This window comes from Jaculus jaculus, chromosome 10, assembly GCF_020740685.1.
Source record: "Jaculus jaculus isolate mJacJac1 chromosome 10, mJacJac1.mat.Y.cur, whole genome shotgun sequence".
In the NCBI taxonomy this organism is placed as follows: Eukaryota; Metazoa; Chordata; class Mammalia; order Rodentia; family Dipodidae; genus Jaculus; species Jaculus jaculus.
This window is the reverse complement of record NC_059111.1, coordinates 100,614,391-100,632,652: the sequence shown is the minus strand read 5'-3', so window position 1 is coordinate 100,632,652 and position 18,262 is coordinate 100,614,391. Positions and strand designations below refer to the sequence as shown.

The 18,262-nt window shown below is 42.4% G+C and overlaps 1 protein-coding gene across 4 annotated transcripts in view; it reads left to right on the top strand.

The window, feature by feature from the left end:
• Positions 1-18,262, top strand: part of Hipk2 (homeodomain interacting protein kinase 2) — a 221,968-nt gene that overhangs the window by 158,089 nt on the left and 45,617 nt on the right. For 3 of the 4 annotated variants that reach the window (XM_045160101.1, XM_004661169.2, XR_006639287.1), the window contains exons 8-9: positions 4,239-4,446; positions 5,339-5,460. In XM_045160101.1, coding sequence (XP_045016036.1) covers positions 4,239-4,446; positions 5,339-5,460 — 330 coding nt within the window. The remainder of the gene's footprint in view (positions 1-4,238; positions 4,447-5,338; positions 5,461-18,262) is intronic. The other variant, XM_004661171.3, reaches the window with a different exon arrangement.

Genomic DNA, 18,262 nt, shown 5'->3' with positions numbered 1-18,262 from the left:
CAAGAAGAACACAAACTCCCTGTTGTCCCTTTCAGCTCTGCTTCCTTGATTATATCTTTTGAGAGACCCGGGTGCTCTTGATATTAACTACGGACCTGCTTTAAGATCCCATGAAGGACTCAGGTAGAGACTACCTCTTCCTGCTATCCTCTAGCAGACATGGGAATGGGGAGAGGAGATATTGTGATTCTCTTATGATCAACATCTGCCTGGTGAGGAATTCTAGAACCAGAAGGAGCTGAAGCTGCTCCTTACCTCTATCTTCATGGTCTTCATTTGGGAGAAATAAAACCTGTTCTCTCTCCAGATCATCAGTCTGTCACCAGAATTCCAGCAGCTGCTAAGGTTTCCTTCCCACAGATACCCAATCTTTTGCAAAAAAAAAATAAATAAATAAAAGATTGGCAACATAGTACAATGACTGAAACATAGTCACTCAGGAAATCCGTAGTAAATGAATATCTCCAAGTTCTAGCTGTGACCACCCCTAGACTCTATGAGACTTACAGTGTTCTTTCCATCTTAAAATCTTACCAGTTTCCCCAAGAAGTGCTCCTGTATTTTTTAGTCTGTTATGACAACAGTACTCCTATGTATTTTGTGTACCCACAGCAGCAGCAGCAGGAGAATATATATGTGCTAAGACTGAAGTGTGAATACTATCACCTGGCTCTCCACTTTTTGCTGGCAGGCTCTATCCTGTCACTGAGGATCACTGACCCCTGCTTTTTAGCCACTGCCCCTTCCTTCCCACTTCCCTGGCCAACTGTTGATCTCTTGCTCCAACCCAACTTGACTTCCCACCCTTCTAAGCTCTCTCTGCAGAGATGCTGGGCCACCACCTAGAATCTGCTGCCCCCTAGAGGACATTTGTATTCTTGAATTTCTCAGTAAGGTGAAGAGCCTGGGCTCTTTAGGGCACTGAACATTCCCCCCCCTGAGCCCAGCCCTAAGGTTCATGCATCTACAGTCAGAGCTTCTTAACTGAATGTCACTGTGGCTTTTTTCATTACCTTGAGGAGGCTTGTGTGTCCCATCAGTTCTTGAGCTTACTGCCTGCCACTGTCTGCTGTTGTCCCTGTCTTTCCTATTATCAAAGGATCCAAGAGAGTGCACAGGGGCAGTACTCCTGAGGTTCTGTGTGAGGCCATCAGTTTCCAGTAGGCTGCAGATTTGTGGTTTTAGAGTCCCTGACCATACCAGGAGAGGTCACCTTCATCATACCTATGAATGACAGCCAACACATCTATTCCTAGGGATGTCACAAAGACTGCAAAACACAAAGGACTTCTCATGGCAAAGGCAGTTCTCAGATAAGATCCCTCTCCTCCATGGCACTGAGACTACCCAAAACTGTTGAGGCTGGGGTAGAGAAGAAGAGGCCGGTATCTTAGTACAGTGGGCCCAGAACATCAGGGAAGTGAAATGACACCCTGTAAAAGTGAGACCCCAGAGAACTGAATCTCCATCCTGTGGTCTTAAGTACTGGGCCCTAGTTTTCAATATATCAGGAAAAGCATTATTTAGGACATTACCTGGACTCTAGCACATATATGTGCTTTCAGTTGTCTGACTTTGCTATACAATGACAACATCATGGATAGTGAACATTGATTGTGTGCCATGTTCTTTCATCATGTCATAACTTGATCTTGGTAGCATCAGTGTGGAAAAGGGATCACCATTCATTCCCATTTTAGAGGAGGAAACTGAGGCACAGTGAATAATCCACTTAGTCAAGGCTATTTGTTAGTCAAGAAACAGGTTTGGGCTTTGAACCCAGCAGTGTGGAGTCAGAAATGCATGCCCAGACAGTACCAGATAAATCCTGTGCAGGTCCCTGAATGCTTTCCTAGATGTCCTAGATCTGCTCTCTGAACCCTATGAGACTTCCTCTGTCCATTCGTGATATAGTGGCATGCTTCCTTCCTGAGCTCCTAAACTAGTTCCTTACTGCTGTTAACATATATTCAGTAGACTAGCCAAAAGGTCTTTTCCCAAATGGCCACTAACCTATAATCTTTTATGTCTCAGGGAAAGTGGATCAATAATCCATAACTGATTTTTTTTCTACTTTCAAAAGCTGTTACACTCCCAGTTAGCCACATATGGAATAAGGAATCTTCCCTTGAGAGGTTCTTAATGTAATTCTGTAGGTCATATTTCCATGGTATTCTTTTTTTTTTATTTCCTTCTACCAGGAACTTTTATTGTTTATAGGCCAAACTCACACCCCTTCCTTATGGATGCCAACTCATTTAAATATCTACTACAACTACTTAAAAAAAATCACTTCTCTCATTTTTGCAAAGTCCATGTTACCAGTAAACTTGCCTTTCCTCATTATTTCTATTTGGTAGCTGCAACAATTTTTACAGCCTACTTGCCTCTCTCAAATAGGTGATAGCATTTGTACTTTTCTCAGGACCATAGAGGGCACAGAGAAGTAGAAAACACCCTCACCTACATGCTTGCCTCCTCAGCTGATCCCTAAGCAAGATGAGAAGCAGGGAAACCATCCACATGCCTGCTAGTCACATTGGGTACTGGAACCCATGTCAGGAAAGAGCTTTGTTCTCCAAAGTGAGGCAGGCTATAAACTAAATCAAACAGATCCAAATGCAGGCTAGACACATGAGGCCAGGTAAACAGACTGACCTGAAGACATGTGGGAGAAGGCACCACAAGCAGGAACCTACCCCGCCCCCACCCCCGCTTCCAAGGAAGCAGCATCCTAGAGATCCACTGCACTGCCCCCATGCACTGTGGCAGGAGCTGGGCCACACAGCTGACCGTGTCGGGGAGGGGTCCACTGTGGGACCCCTGGGTCCCAAGCTGTCACAGAACAAAGACTTAGAGCCGTGTACTATATTCATGATGTAGTCACTGGAGTTTGTGAACAGGGTGCTAACTCACAGAGAAGCCTTTGGAAGAGAACAGTCCAGCCTCTGCACCCAAGAACTGGAAGAGAAATAGAGGGCAGGACATCACTAGGAAGTAGCAAATGAAAAGTCAGTCAGGAAGAGCGACAGGAGGGAGGCAGGAGCAGTGCTGAACCAGAGGGTGGGGCAGCTCAGTCAAGCATGGGAACTGGGAGGGACACCTCCCCTTCCCCCCCACCAGCCTTGGCTGAGCTTTGCACATAGTATCTGAACCATGGCAAATGTACATTATCTCTAGAGGCAGCGCCTCTTGTAGAAAGTATTGAATGTGTAGCCACTGGTCAGCCCTGTGTCTCTTGCTTAAGGATCAATATGAAGAAAGTTAAGAAGAGGAGCAACTAAAGAATTCCCAATGTAGAATTTGTTTTCCTTCTTCAGCTCTTTGCTTCCCATGAAAGTTCAGTTTCAAATGACAGCTCTCCTTCTAAAAGAGAAAGGAGAGAGGAAATCCGTCAAGACCTGCACCTGGCAGATGCATCTCCATCTCAATTCTCTTGACTCATCAACCTCTCTGCCTTCTAGTCTTAGAAACTGAGCAGCCTCAACACATGGAACTCAGGCAAGAAAGGCTGGTCTACATGTCCTTCTTCCATCCCAGTATTGGCAGCTACAGCACCCTGCAGCTGTGTAAGGCTCTCTGGACAGCCCTGCCCTTCGACGTGAGCAGCTCCTTTCAGGGCTCTCCTAGAACATGTGCTTCCATGCTAAGACCCCAGTACTCACGGCTTGCTAGAGCCTCTTCCTGAATTACTTCTCCCGGTTGTGCCTACACCACCAGGCCCAAGGGGAGGAGCTATAAGCAGAGCTTGGCCATCTGGACTGGCAAGACAATTCACATGCCCCTGAAGCCCCTCAAGTTGGTAGGGCCTTGCTGGAACAAGGAGAAGGAAGGCAGCTTCAGCTCCTCCCACCTATGCCATCACAATGTTCCAGCCAAAACCCAAGCAATCCAAAAGCCCTCAACTCAAACCTGGCCTTCTGAGATGTCAGGCATGTTTGTCAGGGTGGAAGACTTTCAGTAAACCATTTTCTAGCCCAACTTAACTTTTCAGGATTGAGGTGCATGCTGTGCTGGCGTCCTCTGTACTCCCATCTAGACGCCACAAATGTGAGGATGCCAGTGCCTACCTTTCTCTGAGACTTTCAACTGGATTTCTGCTCTTTTGTTTTTGCTCTTTGTTTTTATTTGCTCTCCTTTGAGTTCATTTATTTAATTTAGATTCATGTTTCCCAACATGCCACCTCCCTCATTTTTTATTTTTGTTTATTTTTGTCTAACCCCTGCCATTCCTTTAGGCTCCCACCTCCACCAGTGCCACTCTTTCCTTAGCCAATCCCGAAGTCTCCATACTAAACTACCAATCTACACTCTACCAGCCCTCAGCAGCATCCATGGCTGCCGTGGCCCAGCGGAGCATGCCCCTGCAGACAGGAACAGCCCAGATTTGTGCCCGGCCTGACCCCTTCCAGCAAGCTCTCATCGTGTGTCCTCCTGGCTTCCAAGGTAAGGCTGAAACAGCTCTTCACCTGCTTCTCATGAGGCCACCTCCAGGGTTCTGTCACCCGCTGTTCCCTGCATGCTCACTGTTAGCTCCTTTTCCTTCCTGAGAATGTTGGTGTCACTAAATTTGGAGGCTGCTCTCTCCCTGCCACCAACCTAAAAACAGTGCAACTTGGACTCCAGCACCAAAGCCATGTGTTTCTTGTTACTACCTGCCAGCGCCTGTAATGAAGCACGTTGTCCATTCCCATTGCTATGCTGACGGAAGCTCCTGCCTTCCTCACAGGAAATGTTTCTGTGCACCTTACCTACAGAAAATTGCTAGTTTCCTACAGCCACCATAATAAGCCCAGTTCACATGGAGAATATAAATATATCTGAAAAGTACCTCCCAGGGCCTCCTCCCCAAAACAGTCCTCTGGCCAATATCCCAGCATTCTTCTCCTGTGGAACTAGAAGAAGCTAGAGTTGAATATGTACCTTGCCACAGTTTATATCGAAAGCTCAAAAAGTGTTTTGCAAGTGGCCCATGTGAGCCTAAAGATGGTTGCTCGTGTTCATTCAGTGCACTACAGAGCCAACGGTGTCCCTGACAGTGACACTCAGATATGTCTCCGTGGTCACAAGCCTTTGCTTTCCTGTTGTAATTTGTCAGCATAACCGTCCCACTTTGGGCCATATGTACTCATTAATTCCATAATTTGAAAACTTTTCTGATTTTGTTTAGGGCCTGGGTGTTTTTAACTTACGTTAACAAAAGGGAAACTACTGAAGGCTGAGCAGTACCTAGCAGTCAGGTGGGGATGGGAGACAAAAGCTGACATAGCTGCTAGAAAGCTCTTGTCATATTTCAGTTGCTTACCTCCCACCTTTCCCTCCTCTGTGTCCTCCACAGGCCTGCAGGCCTCTCCCTCCAAGCATGCTGGCTACTCAGTGAGAATGGAAAATGCTGTTCCCATCGTCACTCAAGCTCCAGGAGCTCAGCCTCTTCAGATCCAACCAGGTCTTCTTGCCCAGGTAACTATCTTCTCTATTATTCCTATTTCCATTGAATGCTAATGTTGTTCACAAAAGAGATGCATCTCTACTGACTTCCTCCCCAATAATGAGGTAGGAACTTCCAGCCTGTGGAACATGTCAGCAGTATTGTAGACAATTCTCCAGTGAATTACCTCCCTAAGTATCTTCTGGCAATTCCAAGAAATTTAGATAGAGTCTAGGGAAATTATTATTGTATCTTTGTAATGCAAATTAATCTAGGAAAGCTAGGTTTTAATCCTAAATCTGCTCCTAATTCTCAGTGACCTAAGGCAACTCAGTTAACTTCTTTGCCTCAAATTTCTTTCTTATAAAATAGAAATGATTTTTTTTTAGAGCCAAAATGAACCCTGGAGATTATCCCCTCATTTTTATAGCTGAAAAACTGATAGAAGCTTTGAATTAGAACCTTCCTCTTCTATCCCTATAGGTGTCTAGGATAGGATGAGATCACACAGATGAAAATATGGTTGAAAATATAAAATGTCACATAAATTAAAGATAACCATACTGATATAATAACAGTAATCAATATTTAATGGCACTCTACAGCTGTTAATTTAAATAGTCCCCACAATACAACACGATATTTGTCTCCACATGGCAAGTAGGAAAACTAAAACACACTAACTTGCTCAAAGTTACACAGCAGCCAGACATGGTGGCACACACCTATAATCCCAGTACTCAGGAGACTGAGGCAGGAAGATGGTGAGTTTGAGGACAGCCTGGACTGCATAGAAAGATTCTGTCTCAAAACAAAGTCATATAGCAATTAGGTATCAGAACCAGAACATCCATAATTAAGCAACATGCTAAATGACTTCTGTATAATTATCTCTACTGTTGGGCATCCAGGAGGGCTTTACTTGGCTTTAGTGGTACCTTATTTATTTAATAGAGAGGGAGAGAGAAAGAGACAGAGAATGGGCACATCAGGGCCTCCAGCCACTGCAAACGAACTCCAGATGCATGCACCACCTTATACATCTGGGTTATGTGAGTCCTGGGGAGTTGAAACTGGGTCCTTAGCTTTGCAGGCAAGTGTCTTATTTGCTAAGCTATTTCTCCAGCCCCCACTTTCATTTTTTTTTGGTGACAATTTTTATAACATAAAGATAATGTAATTTGATCATAATCCCATCCCAATACCTTCTTTTGTCCCCTACCTCATCCATCCCCCTTTACTGAACACCTTCTTTCCAGCGACCCTCTTCTCATTTGATGACTTTTTTTTCCTCCTTCCATCATCCATGTCAAAATGTCGATATGCTCAGTTTTGTAACAGCATGGTACAGGTACATCTGTCATGAAGTCCCAGTGTAGAGTGTCCCAGTGTGTTCCCTGTCGTCCTCTGGTTCTTACATTCTTACTGCCTGCTCTTCCATAGTGTTCCTGGGCATTGGAAGGGGATATTCCAGATGTCTTGATTAACAGTGAGCACTCAATCCTCACTTCTTCTCAGCACTTTGGCGAGTGTTAAATCTCCCCAGTAGTCACCACCATTTGCAAAAAGAAGCTTCTCTGACCAAAAAAAAAAAAAAAAAAAAAAAAAGTGACCTAAACTATGGGACTAAATACAATATAAATATTTGTAGGGCCATAGTCACAGTATATCCACTTAGTCAACAGTAGTGCCCTCCTTGGTCTGTGATCTTCAGAGCTATACATTTTCTTTATGAAGGGAGAGAAACAGTGAGAGTTTTATGGTTTGTTTTTGTTTTGTTTTGTTTTTTTCTTTTTTGGCTTTTCAAGGTAGGGTCTTACTCTGGTCCACGCTGACCTAGAATTCACTATGTAGTCTCAGGGTGGCCTTGAACTCAACGATTCTTCTACTTCTGCCTCCCGAGTGCTGGGATTAAAGGTGTGTGCCATCACACCCGGCGAGATTTTTATTCTTTTATGAGAGACAAGAGAATTGGCATGCCAGGCCCTCCAGCCACTGCAATCGAACTCCAGATGTGTGTGCCTCCTTGTGCACATGCGCAACCTTGCATATACGTCACCTTGTGTGTCTGGCTTACATGGGATTTGGGGAGTCAGACATGGATCCTTAGGCCGTGCAGGCAATTGCCTTAACCACTAAAGCATCTCTTCAGCCCCCATAACTGTATTTTTAAAAAACGTAGGTTTCCAAAGGATTTTCCCTGAATGTTCTCAAAGGCAGTTTATTTATGGTATGTTGTGAAACTGAAGTTGTTTTAATTTGTATGTAGGCAAATTGTATAGGTCTGTTCTGGGCTGTCTGATGGAATCATTGGCCTCACTAATGTCTGTAATGTATGTCTTAGTATCTGGTCATTCTTCAACATTTTCTTGCCCCTTTCCATATAATTTTTTTTTAATTTTTATTTATTTATTTGAGAGCAACAGACACAGAGAGAAAGACAGATAGAGGAGAGAGAGAGAGAGAATGGGCGCACCAGGGCTTCCAGCCTCTGCAAACGAACTCCAGACACGTGCACCCCCTTGTGCATCTGGCTAACGTGGGACCTGGGGAACCGAGCCTCAAACCGGGGTCCTTAGGCTTCACAGGCAAGCGCTTAACCGCTAAGCCATCTCTCCAGCCCCATATAATTTTTTTTTAAGATGGGGTTTTGCTCTAGCCCAGGCTGACCTGGAATTCACTATGTAATTTCAGGGTGCCCTCAAAACTCACAGGGATCCTCCTACCTCTGCCTTCCAAATGTTAAGATTGAAGGGATAAACCACCACGTCTGACTTCCATATAAATGTTAACATCATTCTTCTATAAGAATGTTGGTTTAAAGAAAACAGAGTTTAATTTATAGGACTGGCATTGAATTTATATTTACTTTGAAGAGTAGTGGATATTTTTATGCTTTAATTACACTTTGTAATTGTTTGCCTTTGGTCTTCAGAACTACAATTGATTTGGTCTGTTTTGTGAATTCACTTGAAGTTGCCATGTAGACTTTTTTTTTCAAATGATACAGTTTTGTTTGTTGCTTTCTAGACCATATATTTCATTTATTGTTTTTCTGTCATTGGACTGAGTATGACATCGAAAACAATGTTTAATAACTGGAGCTAGTAGATGTCTTTTGTTTTTTTAGGTAGTGTCTCACTGTATCCCAGGCTAACCTGGAACTCACTCTGTAGTTCCAGGCTGGCCTCAAACTCATGGCAATCCTCCTACCTCTAACTCCCAAGGGCTGTGATTAAAGGCGGGCACCATCATGCCTGGCAAGGGTCTTGTTTTTACCTAACCTGTTTTTGTTTTTGTTTTTTTTAAAAAAAGATTCTTCTAGTTGTTTTTAGTGAGGTCTTTTATCTGCTATAAATACTTTACAGAGATACTTTATCATATTTTAATTTTTAAGTGACTATTGACTATATCAAATGTACTTTCTCTTCTGTTGGAATAATCATGTGGATTTTTTTCCTAAATTGATGTAACAAGTAACATTAATAGTTTTCAGAATGTTAAGTTATTCTTATGAGATAAACTGCATTTGATTATGTTGTGTTTGATATGATAGCATTCTTTTAAAGTTCAGTTTGCAGTTACTTTGGTTAGCATTTTCATATCTATGTTCATAGTGAGAAATGGCATTTTATTTTCCTTTCTTAAGAAGTCCTTATCTGATTTGAGCACAAGGTTATACCAGTCTCATTCAAATTCAAATATGGTAGATATCATTATCTTTTATGTTTTCTGAAAGAGTTTTGTTAGGATTGGTATTAACCATCCTTCATCTATTTATCGTGGGGGAGGTGTGTATATAGCCCAGGCCTCCAAATTCATGGCAGTCCTTCTACCTCAGCCTCTTGAATGCTAGAGTTATAGGCATGCACCACTATGCTGGTCTTCATCTCTTTATTCTTAAATCCAAACTGACTGTACAAGTGACCACTAACACCAGCCACTAGTGACACAGAATTGGGCCTTGTTGAAAGGCTATCAGCATATAGCCTTCCATGTTTAAAATAGGCCTGCTCCTTCCTCTCTTAACAGTCTTTATAGGACTTTTTCTTTGCATAGTTCAATAATGGGGTTTCAAAAAAGGCCACTATAAATCAAAAGATGTAAATCAATTACAGCTCAGTCCTTTATCTGCATGTCAGAAGTTCAGACCAACCTCCCTATGCTCCTCTTATGTAAGCCAAAATATGTAGATTTCATGTGTAAAGGGTTACTGCCCTTTAAAAGACAGCCCTCTCTGTTAGAAATACTAAGCGTGTCTTGGTAGCTGAAGTAGACATTCCATATTGTTTAGTTTGGTAGAACCAACAGGCTCAGCATTTCTGAATTTGTCTCAGTCCTTTAATCATAGCAGAGGAGAGTTCTAGCTTCTGCATACTTGAAAAAGACAGTCGCAAGCCATGCATGGTGGTACATGCTTTTAATTCCAGCACTCAGGAGACAGAGGTAGGAGGTTCACTTTGAATTCGAGGCCACCCTGAGACAAAAGAGTAAATTCCAGGTCAGTCTTGGGCAAGAGTAAGAATCTGTCTCAAAAACCAAAACAAAATGAGTCTCTAGTATAGTAAATCTGTAAGTTGATTTAACCTAACTTTATAATTGGGAAAGTGAACCAAAAAAATATGTATCAGATTCTAACTGCTACAGTTTATAACAAGGAACTGTTAAAAGCAAGTTGAATGTTCATCAGTAGGGGATTTGTTAAATCAATAAATGAATGTATAAAATGGAACACAACGTACCCATTCAAAAGGATATGGTGGATCTATGTGCCTTTGTATGCAAAGACTTCTAAGATGCAATTTTTTATTTAATTTTTTTTTCTTAACAACTTCTATGATTGTAGACAGTATCCCATGGTAATGCTCTCCCTTCCCCCACTTTTCCCCTTTGAAATCAGTGTCTCTTTTATTTTGATGTCATGATCTTTTCCTCCTATTATGATGGTCTTGTGTAGGTAGTGTCAGGCACTGTGAGGTCATGGATATCCAGGCCCTTTTGTGTCTGGGGGAAGCATGTTGTAAGGAGTCCTACCCTTCCTTTGACTCTTACATTCTTTCCACCACCTCTACCACGATAGACCCTGAGCCTTGGAAGGTGTGATAGAGATATTGCAGTGCTAAGCACTCCTGTCACTTCTTTCCAGCACCATGATGTCTTCTGAGTCATCCCAAGGTCATTGCCATCTGAAAAGAGAAGGTTCTCTACCAAAAGTGAGAGTAGCATTAATATATGAGTATGAACATGAAGAGAAGTGCTTACTGGGTAGTTTGATAAGTATAGTATATACATTTATCCAGACAGCAGCAGATGTTACACCCATGGAGCGGGCCTCCAGTCCAGTTAGAGGGCAGTTGGTTTTCACCATGACAGACGTGCCACTCTTGCACCCGTTGGCTCATTTGGCCTGACTGGCCAAATATAAGGCTTGCAGTGTCCATGGTTGAGTATCTTCACTGGTGATTTCTCTCTCTCCCATTGAACTGCTAAGATGCATTTTTTAAAAGAAAGCATGAATGTCCTACCCAGTATCACACTGTGTCTTTATTGGTAATCTGCCTTTTCTTTTATACTCTATTTGGTTCTTAATGTATGCCAGTATGGTAGCTTATGATATTAACATGTCCTCCATGTTTTTATATGTTCCTTTGAAAAGACAGAAGTTAATATACAACACAATTATGGTAAGCCAGGCGTGGTAGCTCACTCATAATCCCAGCACTCAGGAGACTGCTATGAGTTTTAAGGCCAGCCTGGTACATACATCATGAGTTCAGAACAGCCTAGGCTATAGAGTGAGACCTAGTTTCAATAAACAAAAAATAGTTTAGTATCTATTTTTTTTTAATTTATTTATTTGAGAGCGACAGACATAGAGAGAAAGACAGATAGAGGGAGAGAGACAGAATGGGCGCGCCAGGGCTTCCAGCCTCTGCAAACGAACTCCAGACGCGTGCGCCCCCTTGTGCATCTGGCTAACGTGGGACCTGGGGAACCGAGCCTCGAACCGGGGTCCTTAGGCTTCACAGGCAAGCGCTTAACCGCTAAGCCATCTCTCCAGCCCATAGTTTAGTATCTATTTTAATATAAATAACTTTAAATTGAGAACTTCATTTTTCTATGAGTAAATTTCTAGTTTATCAGGCAGAGACATTCCACATACTATTATTTGCATAAAAAGGAATTGCAAACATTGGGATCATGCTTCTAAGTATGTAAAACTTTTTCAAGTACTTTGTGAAGGTTTTGAGATGAAGCTCTGAATTCCTTCCTCATGTTAATCTTATTTCTTTGCCCTGTGTCTCTCCACCTCCCAGCAGCATCACATGTTCCCTAGAGGGAACAAGCTTCTGAGGAGCAAGCACACTGAGGATGTGTCATGGCAGAAGAGCTTGGTGACCACAAGCTCTCATGTTAGTGACACAAGAATTATCTTTACTTACAAAGCAAACACTTGTGATACTTCCTAAAAAGAGCTGTTACCTCTACCTTCCCAAACCCTAAACCTCAACAGCTTGGCCACCAATAGAAATTGGAAATGAGGAGGTAAAAGTGGAAAGACGAAAGGTGCAATTATTAAAAAACTATTGTTCTGAACTCATTTGACAAACAGCAAGGCCCTTTTATGCAGTTATCACCAACACTAGATTCGAAATTGCGGACCATATTTGTTGTGTGTTATCATAATAAACAGTGATTGGATAATGGCCAAGAGACTGCCCAAGTTTGGATACCAGCTCTACCACTGTATGATAGAATGATTTGGGGAAAGTTATTTTTGAAATTTAAATTTTATTCTTTTTCAAAGTAATGTAGGTACATAATTTTTAGCCTTACATGATGCCACCAACTTATTAAAATTGTATACTCCTAAGCCAGGTGTAGTGGCGCACACCTTTAATACCAGTACTCAGGAGGCAGAGGTGGTGGATCGCCATGAATTCAAGGCCACCCTGAGACTACATAGTGAATTCCAGGTCAGCCTGGGCAACAGTGAGACCCTACCTCAAAAAAACAGCAACAACAACAACAACAAAAAGTATACTCCCATCTGGGCATGGTGGTGCACACCTTTAATCCCAACATTTGAGAGGCAGGGATAGAAGGATTATTGTGAATTCAAGGCCAGCCTAAGACTACAGAGTGAATTCCATGTCAGCCTGGGCTAGAGTGAGACCCTACCTTGAAAAACCAATAAACAGTACACTCCTCTCTATCCCATCCTCAGCTTCTGCTACCACCACCCCCCAAAAAAAAAAAGTTTTTAACTTGACCAGTCTTATATAAATCTATGTTTCTAAGCAACAAACTAGAGTACTTTTTAGTTGATTCATGCATTTTGACTATCAGTTGACTTCCTATTTGACAGATGAAGCCTTACCTCTCCAATCCACTCCACCCTGTAACAGTCCCTTTCCCTCACTCCCATTTTCCCATTTTTTCCAGGTAATCTTTGACTCGACTACTTTCTTGGAGGGTTTGGTTGTTGTTTGGTGGAGGGTGATGAAAAGTTGTTTATTTTAGCTGAGAGTCTCAAGGAGAAGCTCCATGATGGCAAGGAAATGCATGGCATGAGGAGAAGCTGGACATCACCTCTGCTACAGAGGTGGAAAACAGCATCAGGAGAGTGAGCCAAAGTCTAGTAAGGGAAGCTTGTATAACACCCCTAAACTACCCCCCAAAATATACCTCCTCCAGCCAGGCTTAACCTCCCAATTTACATCAGCTAGAGTTCAGACATTGGGAACACATGAGTTTATGGGGGAACATCTGGTTCAAACCACCACAGGAACAAAGCTAAGGGGCATCCAACCCACTAAGAGAAGGAAAATGAGGGGCCATGAAGAATTTATGAGTTTGGGGACCTGATTTTTGAATTCTAAAGATACTAATAGAAAATGCTAGAAATACTTTTCCCATAGCTTCTTGAAAATTACCATGTCTAGCACGTGCCCAACTTCCACCTGTCAGCATCTGCAACCTCTGAGCCCAAAAGCTTTCCCCAGCTGCCACATAAGCTCTGGCTGTTTGACTTGCAGCTAGAAATGCCAAAGAATTAACAGTTCCAAGGTGCAGCTTCTAGCCAATGACTGACAAAGTTGGTTCATAAGTATTCCAGAAACCTGCCCCACAGGCATGGCAACTCAGCAAGCTGGTTGTGGTGGTTTGTGATTCAATTACTTTGTAATACTTGCATCATTGTCACCAATATTTTATAATATTGTTCTCATTGAGCTTTAGAAATCTCTTGTGATTATATTTTCTATCTTGTACAACTTCTTATTTTCCTGAAATTAATTGTTCTTTTTTTTTAATTGGATTAATCCTATGTCTGTTATTGTACAGCCCCAAATCCTTCCAGGCTGTGAAAGGTTTGTGGGCTTGATGTGTTATGTTTGATGTGTTGAGCTCAGTATCTGTTATTTATTTATCTTTATGAAATATCTGAGACCTTCACTTTGTTACAGTGGTCTCATTATTTCATGATTTCTTACTTGTTTCATACACTGTCCTGGACACTCTATGTGACTTTTTACTCTGAATATTTTGGTTTTCCTTTGTTAATTTACTTGCTGTTTTCTCTGGTTCTTGTTTGCAAAATTCTTATTAACTGAATAGTTTATACTTTCAAATTAATTGATACTTTCAGTGCTTCCTATCGTTTCTCCTCTACTTTTCTGTAAGTCTTCTCTCCACACTGCTTTCTGATACATTTCTTTCACTTTTTAAAAAACCTTCTTTTGAATTCATTTCTTCTGTCATAATCCTCATTTTGGAGAGGTCTTTCTTCAAAAGAAACTTTTTAAAATTACTTATTATTTGAGAGATAAACAGAGAGAGGGAGAAAGAGAATGGGCACACCAGGACCTCCAGCTGCTGGAAACAAACTCCCGACACATGCATCACCTTGTGCACCTGGGTTACATGGGTCATGGGAAATGGAACCAGGATCCTTTGGCTTTGCAAGCAAGTGCCTTTACAACTAAGTCATTTCTTCAGCCCAGAGAGGTCTTTCTTATTATAGTTCTGTATACGATCACATTTCATGGACTTTTTAAACTCTGTAGTGGTTAATTCTAAATAATTAGAGATCTTTGGAAATTTTCTTCTGATTCATATATTGTTTTTGTTTCTTCTGAGTTTTTCTTGTTGTTCTTTTTCATAGTACATGCTTCCTAACAGTTACTTTTAGCTGCTTATGAATATTTAAGACTAGAATATTTTAAAACTACTCAAAGCACTGGTAGGTGGGCGGGGGGGGGGGGACACCACAAAATATGTGCTTCCATAGAGAGTAATAAGAGACAAGCCTAGCATTTTCTGTGGAAGAACCTTCTTCCTCAAATGTCATGTGTGTCATTTCTCTTGAAGTTCTTTTTAAAGTTCCCTAGAGAGAATAAGCCACCTCTGGCTTAGGGGACAGTACCAGTCAGCCTGCACGCCGACCCCTGGAAAGTGAAGGGTTTCATATGTAGCCTTAATTTAGATTTATTCAGTCGGCTAACTCTCTTAGTAATTGTCCCACTTCTAAGGTCTTGTTAACTGTCACTATCTTTTTTCCCATTCTCTTTGTTCTTATGAATCTATATATTTTATTCCTTCCCTGTTCATGTTAGTTGGGCAAGAGAGAACAATAAATGTCTATGTTTAATTTGCCATACTTCTGGGAAAGTTAACCTCTCTATCTTAGTTCATTCACCTGAAAAAACAGAAAGAGCAGTCTGGAGAGATGGCTCAGTGGTTAAGGCGTTTACCTGAAAGCCAAAGGATCCTGCTTCAACTCTCTAGGACCCATGTAAGCCAGATGCACAAGGGGGCACACATGTCTAGAGTTCATTTGCAGTGGCTGGAGGCCCTGACACGCCCATCCCCCCCTCAAATAAATAAATAAAATATTTTTTAATGGAAAGAAATAGTAGAGCTAGAGAACTGAAGCCTAAGGACCCTGGTTCAACCCTAGTACCCACATAAGCCAGATGTACAAGGTGCCACATGCATCTGGAGTTTGTTTGCAGTCACTAGAGGCCCTGGTGTGCCCATTCTATCTCTCCTTCTCCTCTTTTCTCTCTCTCTCTCCCTCCCTCTCTCTCTCTCTCTCTCTCTCTCTCTCTCTCTCTCTCTCTCTCTCTCCCTTTCTCCCTCCCTCACACAAATAAAAAAAGCAAACAGTAGACCTTACTTCCCAGAGTTATTGTTAAGAAGTCAGAAAATCTGGGCTAGAGGGATGGCTTAGCAGTTAAGGCATTTGCCTGCAAAGCCAAAGGACCCAGGTTCGATTCCCCAGGACCCACGTTAGCCAGAGGCACAAGGGGGCACACACATCTGGAGTTTGTTTGCAGTGGCTAGAGGCCCTGGTGCCCTCATTCTCTCACTCACTCTTTCTTTGTCAAATAAATAAATAAGAAAATTTACCCAAAACATCAGAAAATCTATTCATGGCAACTCTGTGCTTGAAACACATTGTGCATTAAGAAACATTAACTCAGCTAGGCGTGGTGGTGCATGCCTTTAATCCTAGCACTCGGAAGTCAGAAGTAGGATAGCCATGGTTTCAAGGCCACCCTAAGACTACATAGTGAATTCCAGGTCAGCCTGGACTAGCATGAGACCCTACCTCAAAAAAAAACAGAAAAAAGAAAGAAATATTAATTCCAGCCAGGAGTGGTAGCACATGCCTTTAATCCCAGCACTTGGGAGGCAGAGGTAGAAGGATCACTGTGAGTTCAATGCCACCCTGAGACTACGTAGTGAATTCCAGGTCAGCCTGAGTTAGAGTGAAACCCTACCTCAAAAAAAAAAAAAAAAAAAAAAAAAAAATGTGTGTGGAAATAAAGAAATATTAACTCCAGCTAGGCGAGGAGAGTTATGTCCTTAATCCCAGCACTCGGGAAGCAGAGGTAGGAGGATCGCTGTGAATTTAAGGCCAGCCTGAGACTGCATAGTAAATTCCAGGTCAGTCTGGGCTAGGGTGAGACCCTACCTAAAAAAAAATAAAAAACAAGGTCTGGAGAAATGGCTTAGCAGTTAAGGTGTTTGCCTGCAAAGCCTAAGGACCCTGGTTTGATTCCCCAGGACCCACATAAGCCAGATGCACAAGGGGGGGCGCATGTGTCTGGAGTTCTTTGCAGTGGCTGGAGGCCCTGGCGTGCCCACTCTGTCTTTCTCTCTGCCTCTTCCTCTCTCCCTATCTCTCTCAAATAAATAAATAAATAAAATATTTTTTTAGAAAAAGAAATATAAACTCCAACTCAAAATACATTAAATGTATATACAAAAATTGATGATATAGCCAAGCATGGTAGCACACCCTTTTAGTCCCAGCACGCAGAACGCTGAGGTAGGAGGATTGCTGTGAGTTCAAGACCAGCCTGGGACTACAGAATGGGTTCAGGTCAGACTTGGCTAGAGTGTCATCCTACTTCAAAGAAATTCTTAGGGGTCTAGAGAGATGGGTTAGCAGTTAAGACACTTGCCTGTGAAGCCTAAGGACTCAGGTTCAATTCCGCAGGACCCATGTAAGCCAGATGCATATGATGGCACATGCATCTGGAGTTTGTTTGCAGTCTCTAGAGGCCCTGGCATGCCCATTCTGTCTGTCTGTCTCTCTTCTTTCTCTGCTTGCAAATAAATAAATAAAATTTATTTTTTTTTAATTTTTATTTATTTATTTGAGAGCGACAGACACAGAGAGAAAGACAGATAGAGGGAGAGAGAGAGAATGGGCGCGCCAGGGCTTCCAGCCTCTGCAAACGAACTCCAGACGCGTGCACCCCCTTGTGCATCTGGCTAACGTGGGACCTGGGGAATCGAGCCTCGAACCAGGGTCCTTAGGCTTCACAGGCAAGCGCTTAACCACTGAGCCATCTCTCCAGCCCAAAACTTATTTTTATAAAATTCTTAGCATAAAAGAAACGTTAGTTAGCTCCTACGTAAAAGAGATGGCTTAGTGAATAAAGAGCTTGCTACATACACAAGCATAAGGGCTGGAGTTCAGAAGCCCAACACCCATGTAAAACACTACATACACCAGCATGAGGGCTGGAGTTCAGACACCAGTACCTATGTAAAATGCCAGGTATTGGGAAGGCAGAGAGATAGGAGGATCACTGGGGCTTTGCTGCCTACCTTTTTCAACCCGTTAGTCAACTCCAGGTTTAGTGAGAGACTTGTCTCAAAAAATAAGGGAGCTGGGCATGGTCGCACATGCCTTTAATCCCAGCACTTGGGAGGCTGAGGTAGGAGGATTGCCATGACTTTGAGGCCACCCTGAGAACACAGAGTGAATTCCAGGTCAGCTTGAGCTAGAGTGAGACCCTACCGCAGGGGGGGGGGGGGAGGTATGGGGAGAAGAGAGGATTTTATAATCTTAGCACTGGTAGGTTAAGGGTTAAGGTGAGAGGATCAAAAGTTCACAGGTAACCTGATAAGAATAGCAAGAACCTATCTCAAACAAACAAGCAAAAAAGACAGAAATATCACTTATAGTTTTCGTAATAATAACAACTTATAGTAATATTTGAAGAAGTATCTTTTTTTTAATTTTTTTTATTTATTTTTATTTATTTATTTGAGAGCGACAGACACAGAGAGAAAGACAGATAGAGGGAGAGAGAGAGAGAATAGGCGTGCCAGGGCTTCCAGCCTCTGCAAACGAACTCCAGACGCGTGCGCCCCCTTGTGCGTCTGGCTAACGTGGGACCTGGGGAACCGAGCCTCGAACCAGGGTTGAAGAAGTATCTTTTGAAATGAGCTCAATGTATCAGTCAGTGAAAAGGGTCAAAAATAGCCTTCCCCCCTCATTGTTTTGAGGTAAAATGTTAAGATCCATTTCAG